At 39.5% G+C, this 15142-nt stretch overlaps 1 protein-coding gene across 2 annotated transcripts in view; it reads left to right on the top strand.

The window, feature by feature from the left end:
* Nucleotides 1-14490, top strand: part of MAEL (maelstrom spermatogenic transposon silencer) — a 37407-nt gene extending 22917 nt beyond the window's left edge. For both annotated transcript variants that reach the window (XM_059412481.1, XM_059412480.1), the window contains 4 exons: nt 10695-10757; nt 11575-11707; nt 13345-13420; nt 14122-14490. In XM_059412481.1, the coding sequence (XP_059268464.1) occupies nt 10695-10757; nt 11575-11707; nt 13345-13420; nt 14122-14309 (460 nt within the window). In that variant the 3' untranslated portion in view covers nt 14310-14490. The remainder of the gene's footprint in view (nt 1-10694; nt 10758-11574; nt 11708-13344; nt 13421-14121) is intronic.
* The last annotated feature ends 652 nt before the right edge of the window (nt 14491-15142 follow it).

Raw genomic sequence — 15142 nt, 5'->3', positions numbered from 1 at the left:
TGAAGGCAGATAGTCAAAACACTTTGTTCAAAAGTTATTTGGGTTGGTTCTTCCCCCTTCAGTGTGATTGAATTATTCCTTTGAAACATGGTTCAGTCCATTTTCTTGTTTTATTCCATTTCTGTTTTTCTGCGATCCTTGTTGATTCTCTTACCTTTTTAATGTGTTTAAACAAAAAAGTATAGTCAGCAGTATCATTTCACTTCAATCCAATTCCATAAAACTCCTTAGATTGCATTAAATTTATAAACTAATTTGGGGAGAATTGAAATGATTATAATGTTGAATTCTATCCAAAGATACAAGATGTGTTTCCATTTCTCAAATCTACTTTTGAATCTTTCAGGACTTCCAAAATTTTCTCACACAAGTTGTGCACATCTGGGACTGGGCATATGGTTGGGGGGGGCAGTTCTTTGACAACTTTCTCTGTTTCATCTACGAAAGTCTGTTTGATTAGGCTTTCTAGCTTTAATGGGATCGATATTGGTAATCTGTATTTCTCAAGGAGATTGTACATTTTATATATGCTTTTAAATTTGCTTAAAAGTCTGCAAAGTTAGTCTCTTATAATTGTTAAAATTCCTTCTGCTTCAGTGGTTATTCTTGTATACTTGTGCCTTTTTTTTCCCTTAAATAAAGCTAGTTTATGGTGTCTCTCTCTCTCTTTTTTTCAAAACAACAGGATTTCATTAGATGTAGATTTTTTTTTAAAAGAGTTTTTATTTATTTACTTGAGAGAGAGAACAGTGAGAGAGAGCATGAACGAGGAGAAGGTTAGAGAGAGAAGCAGACTCCCCATGGAGCTGGGAGCCCGATGCGGGACTCGATCCCGGGACTCCAGGATCATGACCTGAGCCGAAGGCAGTCGTCCAACCAACTGAGCCACCCAGGTGTCCCTAGATGTAGATTTTTAAAAATTCTTTCTCTCATTAATTTCTGCCTCTATTATCTTGTGTTTAGTTGAGTCAATTTTCTTCTAATCGCTGCTTTCAGTGCATCTCCTAGATTGATATATACAGTATTTTGTCATTTTAAAAAAAAATTCTGTAGTTTTAACTCACAAGTTAATATGAGACTTTTAAATATCCAGAGGTAAAGGCCTTTCTGTTTTTTTGTTAGTAAATTCTAGTATCTTTGCATTGTGATCAGTTTTGTTCTACTTTATGAAAGTTTTGCATTTTTTTGCTAACTTAATATATAATCAGTTTTGTGAATGATCTGTGGGTGTGTGAGAAGAATATTGTAAGCGTGTTTTTATTATCCCTGAGGTCTACTTTGATTGTGTGGTTTAAGTTGTTTTATCTCTTAAGAAAGACCAGAGTTGGTGAGGATGTGGAGAAAAGGGAACCCTTGTGCACCACTTGTGGGAATGTAAATTGGCGCAGCTGCTGTGGAAAACGGTATGGCGGTTCCTCAAAAAATTAAAAAATAGAAATATTACAATATCCACTTAATTCCATTACTGGATATCTATCCAAAGAAAATGAAAACGCTAACTTGAAAGATAGATGCGCCCCTAAATACACGTTTAGAATAATAGCAAGGATATGGAAGCAATCCAGATGCTCCTTGACAAATGACTGGATCAAGCTTACTGGCGCCCACGCGCGTGCCCGCACGGGAGAACACTGCCGAGCCGCCAAAATCAAATCTTGCCATTTATGGCAACATGGCTAGACCTAGAGAGTATTATGCTCAGGTGAAATAGGTCAGAGAGACTGAGACCATGATGTCACAGAAATGTGGACACTGAAAACCAAAACAGACAAAAAACCAAGCAGACTCTCAACGACAAAGGACAAACTGGTAGTTGCCAGAAGGAAGGTGGGGGAGGAGATGGGCTGAATAGGGGAAGGAGATAAAGAGATACAAACTTCCAGTTATTTAAAAAAATTGTCTCAGTTGCTTGATTTATGTCTACTTGATCTGTCATGTGATGAAAATGGTGCATTAAAAGTTTGCTGTAACTATCTTGTGTGTGTGTTTTTAAGATTTTATTTATTTGACAGACAGAGATCACAAGTAGGCAGAGAGGCAGGCAGAGAGAGAGGAGGAAGCAGGCTCCTTGCTGAGCAGAGAGCCTGATGCGGGGCTCGATCCCAGGACCCTGGGATCATGACCTGAGCCGAAGGCAGAGGCTTCAACCCACCGAGCCATGCCGGAGTCCCACTATTGTGTTTTTATGTTTCATTACATCTCTGTAGTTTTAAGCTGTTTACTGTGGTATTTGGTGCCTTTACAGAAAAAAAAATTTGCTGAATCTTGATCTGGTAGATTGATTAGGGCTCTTGGGAACCAGCAGTCCCTGTGTTCTTGTCTATTGAAAACTTTTTATTTGACCTTTATTTTCTTGAGTTTCTGGAAAATACAGCTGTATTGTTGTATGTCTTTGTGTGCTGCTTTTAATAAGTTTGCTCATTTAATTCTTTTGGCCTTTTAAGTTATTTGATCTTTTTGCCTGGAGACCTTAAGGATGTTTTTTCATCTTTAAAGTCTAATGGTTTTATTAGGGTATTTTTCTGAGTATATTATTGCAGGCCGTTTTCTCAACGTGTGGTGAGCCCTTTCAGTATGCAGAATCAGGTCTTATTTCTGGAAATTTGTCTTTGATGGTAGTTTAATATTAGTTCTGTTTTATTTAATTTCTCTTCTGAAGGGAGTCCAGCACGTGTATGTAATCTAGTTCTTTTCTGATATAATTTTTATTTCCAGAGTTTTATCAACTCATTTCTTTTTATTGCTGATTTTAGTTTTGGAATTTCTCATTCAAGGCATGTTTTCATTTCTTAAAATTCTTGTTTGAGGATTTTTAATCCAACAGCCCGTTTTCCCTTCCTGACTTTTCGGCAGGCGAAGGACGAAGGCAAAGAGAGGAGTTCCCAGTTAGAGAGTTTGAGCTTTATTTTCCGTTTTCTTCCTGTGGTAGCTTCCTCTAGATGAAGGTATGCTGTTCCTTTGTATTTCTTGGACAGGGCTGGTGATTTGGGGACGTGTGAGATTCATAGTTCAAGTGCTCCCTCCTCTGTCAGTGCAGCAAACTGGTTTCTCTGAATACTTTCAGGGTGGCAGGGGTGTGATTGTGGGGCTTCCCATTTTTCTTTGTTTTCTTTTGCCCTGAAAAATGCTAAATTTTCCCCCTTTTCCTTTTCCTTTTTTCCCCTCCAAAGAGTTTCTAAATGACTCTTCTCCCTCCCTCCCCTCCACATGGCCTCCTAGAGATTTACAGGCCATTTTAAGTCTCTCTGCTCTGAACTATCAAGTTCCTGAATATTTACAGATCTTCTCATTTTGGAATGATTATAATTTAACCATAGACTCTGCATTTCCCTTCCGTCTCCCCTCCCCCACAGTGTTTTGTGGACTCCACTCCCCCTAAAAGCCATATAAAGTCTCAGGTGTGAAGTTAAGAAGTTACTCCTTCAGAAATCAGGAGGTTTTTATCTTTGGTGGGAATGTAAATTGGCGTAGCCTCTGTGGAAAACAGTTTGAAGTTTCTCAAAAAATTAAAAATAGAAATACCGAATGATCCAGTAATTCCGTTATTGGGTATTTAGCCAAGGAAAATGAAAACACCTAATTGGAAAAGAGATACATATACACCCCTGTGTTTACTGCATTATTTACAATAGCCAAGATATGGAAACAACCCAAATGTCCATATATAGATGAATGGATAAAAAAAGATGTCATATGTTTGTGTTGTAAACACACACACACACACACACACACACACACACACACACACGAATGTTGCTTGGCCATAAAAAAGATAGAGATCTTGCCGATTGCAAAACATGGATGGATCTACAGGGTGTTGTGAACGAGGTCAGAGAAAGACAGACACCATAGCATTCCACTTAACATGTGAAATCTAAAAAACAGAACAAAAGCAGGAACAGGCTCATAAATACAGAGAACAAACTGATGGTTGCCAGAGAAGAGGGTGGGGAATTGGGCAAAATGGGTGAAGAGGAGTAGGAGGTACAGGTTTCCGGTTACAGAATGGCTAAGTTTGGGGGATGATAAGTATAAGGGAACCTGGACGACTAAGTTGATTAAGCGTCTGCCTTTGGCTCAGGTCGTGACCTCAGTGTCCTGGGATCTAGCCCCATGTCCGGCTCCCTGCTCAGTGGGGAATCCGCTGCTGCTTTTCTCCCAGCTTGTATATGCATGTGTTTCCCCCCACCTCCCTGGGTGTCAAATAAATAAATAAAATCTTGAAAAAGAAAAAAATATATAGCCTAGGGAATATAGTCAATGGTATGTTAATAGTGTTTTGTGATGACAGATGGTAGTTACTCTTGTCAACATAGTGTAATGTGTAGACTTGTGGAATCACTTTGTTGTACACCTGAAACATTTAACATTGTGTGCCAACTATGCTTCAGTTAAAATGAAAAACAATTTTAGGGGATGGATAAAATGTATGATTATTAGGAGAAAAAAGAAACAGAATAGACTGAGTCAGTATTCTACAAAGAAAGTGAATTTTATGAATTAAAATGAAACTTACATAATGTTATATGTATTTATATGCTGGTCTATTAAAATACTTTTTCTGCCACTGACAAACACCTTTTCTATGAGTTTTGATTCTTTCGTGATCTTGTCAGATAATGTCAGCGGAAAGTGTTCAGAGACAAATCAATACTTTCTCAAATAATCTTCCAATGGTTTATTGACTAAACTGAGTTATAGTTTTTTATCATCAAGAACAACCAAATTTGTTCATGTTCAGGTGATCCAACTAATTCTAGACTAACCAATAGCAATTGTAAAATACCTTCAATTGTAAGATGCATTCCAATTTAAGTTAAAATGCGAAAAAAAAGTTTTGAAATTGAAGAAATATTGTTGAGCTCAGTTGAGTAAGTACAGGCTGTGACAAGAGTAGCTTTGGTGTAAGACATTAAGGGCTGTGCTGTGGGGTTTGTTCATGAGGAAACAATTACATAGCACTGTAAGCACCTTGGTAGTAAAATTGTTTCAAACAGAATAGATCTGCCTTTTTCTGAGCTTCCTAGTGTAAGATTCCAATGTATAGTGTTTTATTTTTTTTTTTTTATTTTATTTTTTTTTTTTAAAGATTTTATTTATTTATTTGACAGAGAGAGATCACAGTAGACAGAGAGGCAGGCAGAGAGAGAGAGAGGGAAGCAGGCTCCCTGCTGAGCAGAGAGCCTGATGCGGGACTCGATCCCAGGACCCTGAGATCATGACCTGAGCCGAAGGCAGTGGCTTAACCCACTGAGCCACCCAGGCACCCTGTATAGTGTTTTAGAAGAGAGATTGGTTTAGTAGCCAATAGGAACTGTTGTTGGAATCGGTTAATATAAGCAAACACTTGTCTTAAAGTTCTGCTTGTACATTAAAGTTTGTAATAAATTTTTGTCTGTAGCTTTAGGAGAAATAGGTGAAAAGGATAGGTATTGGTGAAATTGAGAATAGTTAGACAAAGTGAGAATCAGAATCTTAAACAGGCTATTGATGACTATCCTGGTATTTTAGATTTCATAGATCTGCCATCTCCTTGTTGCTTCTTGTCATAATTGTGTATGACCTATGGATGAAATAAGGCAGCTTTTATTTTTTTTAAGATTTTTATTTATTTATTTTTTATTTGACAGACAGAGATCCCAAGTAGGCAGAGAGGCAGGCAGAGAGGGAGGGGGAAGCAGGCTCCCTGCTGAGCAGAGAGCCTGATGCAGGGCTTGATCCCAGTGTCCTGGGATCATGACCTAAGCCAAAGGCAGAGGTTTTAACCCACTGAGCCACCCAGGTGCCCCAAGGCAGCTTTTAATCTGCCAGTATTTATTGAGTATCTCCTCTGTCCCAGGCACTGTGCTGAAGGTCTCTGCCTTCATGAAGCTAACATTTTGTTTTTAATTTTAAGATTTTATTTATTTGAGAGAGGGAAAGAGAAAGTGCACCAAGAGGGGGTAAGATCAGAGGGAAAAGTAGACTCCCCACTGAGCAGGGAGCCTGATGCAGGACTAGATCCTGGGATTCCATGACTCCTGGTCGTGACGGGAGTTGAAGAAAGTCCTTTAACCAGGTGAGCCACCCAGGTGCCCTGAAGCTAATTACATTTTAGTGGTAAAGTAAAACTTGGAGTAAATGATAAAATGGTGATTTTAGCTTGTGATTAGTGCTAAGAAGGAAATCAACAGGATATTACTCCTCCTTTAGCAGAGAAGAGTGTGTGGAAAGACTACTTTCTAGAGTAGTCCAGAAAACTTTTTTTTTGAGAATGTAAAATTAAAACAGATCCGAAGCGAGAGAGTGATGCAGCCATGTGAAAATGGAACAGCATCCTGGGTAGAGAATTGCAAAAGCCTGGAGGTGAAAGCTTGGTGTTCACTGGAAATTAAGTCAGTGTGACTGGAAGGGCATGAGCAGAGGGAAGACTACACAAGATGAGGTTGGAGAAATCAGCAGGGACCATAAATGCCCTGAGCCTTCTTAGCTGCAGGAAGGAATTAGTCCCCCCGGCTGCTGCCACTTCCCCTTCAGCAACTATCAGTTCTCTATATTTAGGGGGTACAGGAAGGAATTTTATCAAGCAGGCAATTGACAGAATTTGATTAAGTTTCTAAAAGATCTCCCGAGTTTTTAATGGCTATATTGAGAAAGGGCAAAAAAGGAAGTACAGTCTATAACTATTAGACTATTTCTCTAGTCTAGGCAAGAAATGGCTTGGAGGGGAGTGACAGTAGAAATGGAGAGGAGTAAGTAAAAACCAGTGGACCTTGCTGGTGGACTGCATATAGGGGGGGAGATTGAAAAGAAATAAAGACCATGCTTAGGTTAGTCGGGGTGGGGGAAGGAGCAAGTTTAGAATGTATTTTGAGGCCCTTGTGAGGTAAGATCTAGAAATAACAAGCAGGCAGCTGGTGGTCCTGGTCTAGAACTCACTGGAGAGGTTTGGATAATGCCAGCATTCATTTCACAAGGTGCCAGGCACTGTTCTTAGCACTGCAAATTCAATGAAGAGAGACCAGGCTTCTCCTTCAATGGATCTTACAACATATCGACGAGGTCACTTGGCAGAGGGCAAAAAGAGACCCAGCACAGAGCCCTGTAGGCTCTGACTTTTGGCGGTCTGAGCCCCTCAGCCAGCAGTTACGGCATGTGACATATTGTCAGAGCCATCATCAGTGCGGATTTGGGTTGAAGATAGGAGGAAGAAAACTAGGATCATAGATGCAGTAATTTCACGGATCTCATTGGGGTACCTGGTAGGACAGGGACGTTTGTTGGCTTTTGTTCTCTGGATTGTCTCACTCTTCTGGTTTGTGAGTTGTGGTGTTTCTGTCTGGTGTGCTTTCTTTAAATGTCTGATTGTCTTTGCTTATGCTCATGCTTAGAAGTTGGGCTACAAAGCTGACTTAAGTGCTCTGTATTTTGTGGGGAAAATCAACTAGTTGGGCTTTACTATAGGGAAAGCAGACGAGGGAGCTGGATGTTAAGTGAGAATCCTGAATGTCACGATATTGAGGACTTTGCCTTAAGGTACCAGCACCCATTCTCGCTGCCGGGTTCTCCTACGAACAGGTCACTTCTTTGTACAGCATCAGGGAGTTGACTATTCTTTGTTCAGAAGTAGTTCAGCTTCCTGTCTTACCTCTGCTCTCTGGCCAGGGACATGCGCGTGGGTTCACAGCCTCTTTTGACTTCCTGTAGGCAGATCTCTTGTGTGGCTGGGTCTGTGAGGGCTGAAGGCTGTGACTTCCTTGGTCTGGCTTCCTTGGTTACCATTCCTTCACTTACTTTCTGCCCCACACGTTTGTTAAACTCCCTTCCATGGAGGCCTCTTTCTCTCTTCCCTTTGTTGGGGACTGCTACTGTCTTTTTTTCTTTGACTGTCATTTGGTGGAGTCTTGGGAGCAAGAGGAGATAAATTTATGCATTTTTAAATCAGAAGCACCAGAATCAGAGTTTTAAAGGATGCAACTTTATATTTTGATGTCCCTTTAGAATCGTTTTTTCTTAACCCAATTTATTGAGTTTATTCTTAACCAGTATTGGGGCAGCTCTTGTACATAAGGCCTGAGACTAGGTTTTGTGGGAAATATGGGAACGAGTGGCAGGGTTGTCCTAGCCCTCCGGGTCCCCTGTCTAGCGAGAGCAGTGAAGACGCTGGGGTTGTCTATGATAATTTCTGGTAACTCTTAAAAGCATTTCAAAAGATGATACATCCGGGGGAAATCACTTCAGTGTAAGGGCTGAAAACATATGAACTACTTTATGGGGTATATGGTTCTCCTGGAAAGACGAATAGGATTTCTATGAATGGAGATCTAGGTTGAAAGGAGGACCTTCCAAGAGAAGGAAATGGCCTGGACAGTGACTCCAAGGACTGAAAGAACAGAACCTTGAAGAGAAGCTAGAGACTCCATTTAGCTAGAGTAGCGAGCCTGTGTAGCTGCCAGGTGATAGTGGCTCTGAGCAAGGTCTGGGCTGGGCTGTCCTTGAAAAGGAGGAGGAATCTTAACCCTGAAACAGGAGGAAAGGCGACCATTGAGACCTTTTCAGAGAAGCAAAGAGGAGTGTCGAGGCCTTTAGCATCATTTGAGCGAATGAGATATAGTGTTGGCCAGAATTACCCAAAAGACCTGACCCACTTGTGACCTTATGACGTTAGAGTAGAATTTCATAAAAGAAGTCCATCATAAATTTGACATATCATAAAAGAAGATGTGTCAAAGCTAGAGCTAGATTTGAAGCTCCAAAGTGAATATTAATAGCTTAACAAAGTGTACAAAGCAGTTTTGATTTTTGACAAATTTTTAGAATGAATCTTCCTTTACTAGAAAATACACTCCTATTTTTAGGGGGATTGGTGGGATGATTTTGGGAAGAGAATCAAGAAGAAATGTCAGAGAAAGACCAATATCATATGATTTCGTCATATATGGAATTTAAGAAGCAAATGATTGTAGGGGGGAAAAGAGAGAGGCAAACCAAGAAACAGACTCTCAACTATAGAGAACAAACTGATGGTTACCAGGGACAGGGGCATGGGGGATGGGTGAACTAGGTGATGGGGATTAAGGTGTGCACTCGTGATGAGTGCAGGGTGATGTATGCAACTTTGTAATCACTAAATTGTACACCCCAAACTAATGTTACACTCTAAGTTAACTAACTGGAATTTAAATAAAAAATTAAGTAAAAACAGATGACAACAGGGGCGCCTGGGTGGCTCAGTGGGTTAAAGCCTCTGCCTTCAGCTCAGGTCATGATCCCAGAGTCCTGGGATCGAGCCCTGCATCGGGCTTTCTGCTCAGCAGGGAGCCTGCTTCCCTTCCTCTCTCTGCCTGCCTCTCTGCCTACTTGTGATCTCTCTCTCTGTCAAATAAATAAATAAAATATTTAAAAAAAAAACACACAGATGACAACAATGTCATTTTTAACAGTTTAACTGTAGGTTTGGAAGCATTTTTCCCTGGGATCAGATTTCTATAGCTTTGTTCTTGGGTTTGTTTTTAATTCTGGAATACATTGTTGGGTTTTCAGTTGCATCTATTTCAAATATGATCTGCAATGGAAATGTGTATATGAGGCACTAAACTTGGGGTTTAAGTTCTGGAAAAGGAGCCAAATTAACTGGAATTTTAAATATTACTTGATTCTGTGTGTATCTGTAAGAACATAGGCTTAATTTCAACCTGAGCCTTCATTTTAGAGTAAGAGTTTTATTAATCCTATTTACTGAATCACTTTTTAGAAAAGCAGTGGGAGAAATTCTTAATCTTATATTTAGGTAGTCTTCCATTCGTTTAAATAACTTAAGTGTAGATAACTGATTTTTTACACTTAGGTTTAACAAGTTTGTAATTTTAAATGATTCTTGCTAGGTTCAGGCAAGCTTTGAATTACGTGGGTATTATTCTTCTGAGTCTCAATACACTGTACTCAGTGAAAAGATACAGGTTTTTACTGATTTTCATTGAAAAATATGCTATTTGTTTGTTCCTCTCAATTATTAACCTTCTGAGAGCCCCCCCCCCCCAAAACATCAGCTTCTCAGTGGTCCCTCTCCTGGCTGCCTTATCTAAAATGTCACCCCTCCACCCCTTAACATTTTTTTCTTCCTCAGAACTTTTCTTTATCTAACTTACTGTGTATTATACCTACATCTTTTTTTTATCTGTCTTCCTTACTAGAAAGTAGGTTTTGTGTGGGCAAGAGTTTGTGTTTCGCTCGCTTTCTTTTCCTCCTTCCTTCGTCCGTCTTCCTCCTCCTCCCTCCTCCTTCTCCCCCCTTTTTTAAAACGAGGCTCCGCAGGCATGAACCCATGTATCATTCAATACTGCGTCCCCGGTGCCAAGAACAGTACCTGGTAAATAGGGTGCACCAGTAAACAGTTGTCAGACAACTTTACATTAACCGTAGTTGTTAATGTGTGTCTGTGTGTTAAGATGCTCATTTTATTTCCAGGTAGAATTTACCTGTTCCAATTATGTATGGTTTGCATAGCATCATGAATTTGCATCAGAGGAGATAACATTTTTAAAAATCTTTTCTAAAAATCCATTTTTTGTTTGTTAAATGAAAAACCTTAATTTTTGAGCAACAGTGTCAGTTTTTCTTAAATGATTTTAACTAGGGAAGTTAGAAACCTGGCATATAAAAATCTTTAAGCAGTGCTACTGCCATTGAGGATATTAAATCCTTTTTCCATACAGGTGCAAGTGGCATGAAGAAAACGATATTCTCTTCTGTGCTTTAGCTGTTTGCAAGAAAATTGCGTAAGTTGGAGAAAGGCATTTTGTTGAAATGCTCTGTTCTGCATTGAGTGCTTTGCCACTTTGCTTGCTGTTGGCTTTACAAACAGGGTTAAATACTGTTGACCTCCATTTTTGTAATTCCCTTCTAAGACAAAGGGTTGGTTTTCTGTGGGGTTTTTTTTGTTTGTTTTGTTTTTTTGTTTTTTGGGGTTTTTTTGTTTCTAACTTCATGTTATTTTTATTCTGTCCATGTCATACTTGCTTGGTAGAGTTCCCACCTGAGTAATTTGGGTGAACCTTCAGAAGCACTTAGTGAAAGTTTTCCTTGTAGGACATGACATTCCCTAATATCATGAACAACAACATTTCCTTTTTAAAGTGCTCAAAAAATATAGACAATTTTCTCTTTTTTGTAGTGAAAGTACCTAGAGCCTCAGATCTTTGGGTGCTTTGGTGGTCTCTTCACGTGGCTGGTTATAGTTGGTTCTGAGATAAATAAGTGCTTTAAAGTTGTAGCCTAATTTCTGTTTATGCCCTTTACCTGCCTTAAACATTTGAGAATTTTGATAATCTTTACTTTTAATCCTATTCCCTTGTAATGAATCTGAAATTCTATGTGGTACTCAGAGTATTGCTTTCCAGTAATGGCCGGTCAATGGTATGTATGCTACCCAGCCCCATGTCTTCTCCAAATCTCTGTTTCTTTTTTCCCCAATTTAGAAATGTATATCTTTATATATTTTATATATTTTCTTTATATTAGAAATTGTTAAAATATGAATCATTTTAGAATGAATTAGATCAGGTTCTGATAATGAGCTTTTATTTCCTTTTGAAGGTACTGCATCAGTAATTCTCTAGCCACTCTCTTTGGAATCCAGCTTACAGAGACTCACGTACCGCTTCGGGATTATGAGGCCAGCAACAGTGTGACACCCAAAATGGTTGTATTGGATGCCGGGCGTTACCAGGTGAAGAACTGACTTTTCAGAGCTACTGATCACTTTACCTGTGCCGCTCAGTGCGCTCCTGCTCAACAGGAGCTAAAGATCAGGACTTTCGTTCTCTTTTCTGAAACATTTTCTAAGGTTTTTTTTATGGGATATCACTTTTTTTAAAAGATTTTTTTTTTTTTTTTTTTTTTTAGAGAAAGAGCACACAGTGGGAAGGGCAGAGGGAGAGGGAGCAGCTACCCGGCTGAGCCCAGAGTCAGACCAGGGTGGGCCCGCATCCATCCCAGGATTCTGAGATCTTAACCTGAGCTGAAATCAAGAGTTGGCTGGTTGCTCGACTGACGGAGGCCACCCAGGCACCCCTGCCTGGGATGTCACACGCTTCTTAATCCAGTGGGACCCAGTTGCATAAATCTTATTTCCTTCCTGGTATATTTTCTACTATATTTAATGACGTTTTAAGAAAGTTAACATTAGCAATTAGTCTTTATACAAATCATATCCAGAATTCATTCCAGAAATTAAAATCTGAATGTAGATAATATAAACATTTAAAATACTTACCTCTAAAATGTATGAGACCTGATTCAGGGTTTGATTAAAAGCTAATTTCCCTACCAGCTTCCGTGCTTGTAATTTACTAGTAGACTTCTGTCTACTACAACAGCATAGCAGCTAAGAGTATAGACTCTGGAGTCAGAATTCCCGAATTGGATTTCAGGTCTGCTCTGTACGGGCTGGGTGACTTTATGCAAATTACTTGAACTTCCTGTGCTGATTCCTTATCTGTAAAACAAGAACAGTAATAAGGGCTAGTAGTTGTAGGATTAAATGCAACTGTATATGAAAATGCCAAGAACTCTGCCTTGGAACATAGGTAATAAATAAAATATTATTTTAAAATGGTTCATAAAACAATGAAAAGGAAACCCCCAAAACTGATACAACCAATAGTTGGTTGACAAACACTAACCCTGATTAACTCTGTCTCTTTACCTGCTCTATTCCTATGCTCATGTAGCTAAATGAGGCTGAAAAGAAACTGTCATTACTGACTGGTCTTGTTAAATCTTACTGCCCACTTCAAGTGAGCTGTTAGTGGAACACTGTCCACTGTCCATTTCTCCCAGTCTCCTGGGTTGCTTCAGTCTGTGCTTGGCACACCTGATGCCCTTGTCTCCTCTCCTCTGAGGAAACCGAAGCAGTCAGAAGAGCTCTGCTACGTTTGCCGACCACTGCATCTACCATGGACTCTGCTTTGACTCCTGTTTTAATGCATGAATTGTCTGTGCTCCTGCTAAGACCAGTCCTTCAGTTTATGTTATAGACCTTACTCTCTTACCTGCCCAAAGATATGGCTCCAACAATTTACTTCTCTTTCTTACATCATCAGGGTTTCTCTCCGTTCTGAATCCTTATCAGGAAACATGCTACAGTCTCATCTTTAAAAATAACCCTCTCCTGATCCTGTAATTCCCCTCCAGACACTGCCTTCTGCTTCCCTGTACAGCAGTACTCTTCAAAAGTTGATTGCACATTGGAAAAATGGGTGTTAATTGGTATTTTGTAAAAAATACTTTGAAATTGAAGTAGATGATCCAATAATTATAAGAAATAAAACTTTCTCCCCTTGTATTTTTCTTTGTTACTTATAGAAGCTAAGGGTTGAGAGTCCAGGATTTTCTCATTTCAGCCCTTCTAATCAGGAACAAAGACCAAACACACCCACTGGTAAGCATCTTCTGTTTCCTAAGAATGAGCCTCAGCAAGTGTAGGGTACATTATGGTACTTAAACAGATGCTCTAAATTAGCTTTAAGTTACAGGATCTTGTTGAATAGAGAGCTTAATTTGGCACTTTCAGCACCTGAAACAATTTGGATATGTACATTCTTGTATCACTTTAACATAATTTAACTTAGCCTCCAGACTTTTGTTCAAGGCATTTAAAATAAAGCATGTTATTCTTGTAGCAGTTATAGTTCTGTTTTGTTTTTTTTAAGATTTTATTTATTTGAGAGAATGAGAGGTGGGGAGGGTCCAAGGGAGAAGCAGCCTCCCCACTCAGCTGGGAGCCTGAGGCAGGACTTGATCACAGGACTGCAGGATCATGGCCTGAGCTGAAGCCAGTCGCTCAACCAACTGAGCCACTCAGGCATCCAGTAGCAGTTACAGTTTTATAGTTTGGTGATGTCTTTGGGCAGACAGGAAAATTTAACACCTAGGGACATGAACTTTCAATTGGTGTGTGAAGAACTTCAATTAAGGTTTCTGTGGCTATTGCCTTTACTCTGAGTATCTGTTTTCTTTTCCTAGGGATCTCTGTCCTGTTCATGAAGGGTCTACAGTGGAATAAGAGTCAGTCAAGGGATCTCTGTATAATAAAACCTTAAAATTGCTACATTTCTCTTCTTGTATTTCCAATATCCTTAGGTGACTATCCATCTGGGGTGAGAATTTCCGGCCAAAACAGCAGTGTTCGGGGGCGCGGGATTACCCGCTTGCTAGAGAGCATCTCCAATTCCTCCAGCAACATCCACAGATTCTCCAGCTGTGAGACTGCACTCTCGCCTTACATGTCCCAAAAAGATGGATACAAATCTTTTTCTTCCTTTTCTTAATGATGGTACTTTTTTCAATTTCTGGAAAAATAACAGGCCCAACTTCCCTTCTGACTACAGTCATATTAAACAGATCACATCAATGATAGTGTCACCACTGTAAAAACTACTTAATTTGTAAGGAATTTCTGTTTCATAGTAAAAATAATTGTGGCTGGAGAAGATCTTGGCATTTTTGCCTTTTTTTTTTTCCTTTTCCGAGGGGTGGTTCTACTTCCTGACTGTATGATGTGAACACCATTAAAGTTTTGAGTCCTTTAAAAACAAAACTGGCATTTCAGAGTTGTGCTTTTGGGAATATGTTGATAATCTTTCCCTCTACAATAAAGAATACATATTAAAAGGAAAGGGTTTTTAAATAAGGGGTTAATCTCTTTCTTCCCATTATGAAATGTTGCAACCTTAATGAGTACCTACTTTATGGACATATATATCCTCTTGTGAACTCCTTATAACCACTCTGAGGAAGGAGATTACCTCCATTTTACACACACACACACATGCGCACGCACACACACACACACAAGCTCAGAGATTCAGGTCATATTCAGGAGAAACTGTTAACTGACTCCAAAGATTTTTTCTTATATATGGCACTGTCTTCTACTTCCTTTTCATCTATTTTTGGTAACAGATCTTTGAATAAGAAACAGCTCACACAATGTAAGTTTATAGTACATTTTCTACTGGCAGATTTAAAAAAAATCTTATACCCAAACTTTGAACATGAATGCAGGACAGAAGGGCACCAGGGTGGCTCAGTCTGTTGTGTCCCACTCCTGATTTTTGGCTTAGGTCATAATCTCAGGATTGTGAGATCAAGTCCTACCTTA

This window comes from Mustela nigripes, chromosome 10 (genome assembly GCF_022355385.1).
Source record: "Mustela nigripes isolate SB6536 chromosome 10, MUSNIG.SB6536, whole genome shotgun sequence".
In the NCBI taxonomy this organism is placed as follows: domain Eukaryota; kingdom Metazoa; phylum Chordata; class Mammalia; order Carnivora; family Mustelidae; genus Mustela; species Mustela nigripes.
Note: the sequence above shows the minus strand (reverse complement) of the source record. Positions and strands in the feature narration are given on the sequence as shown.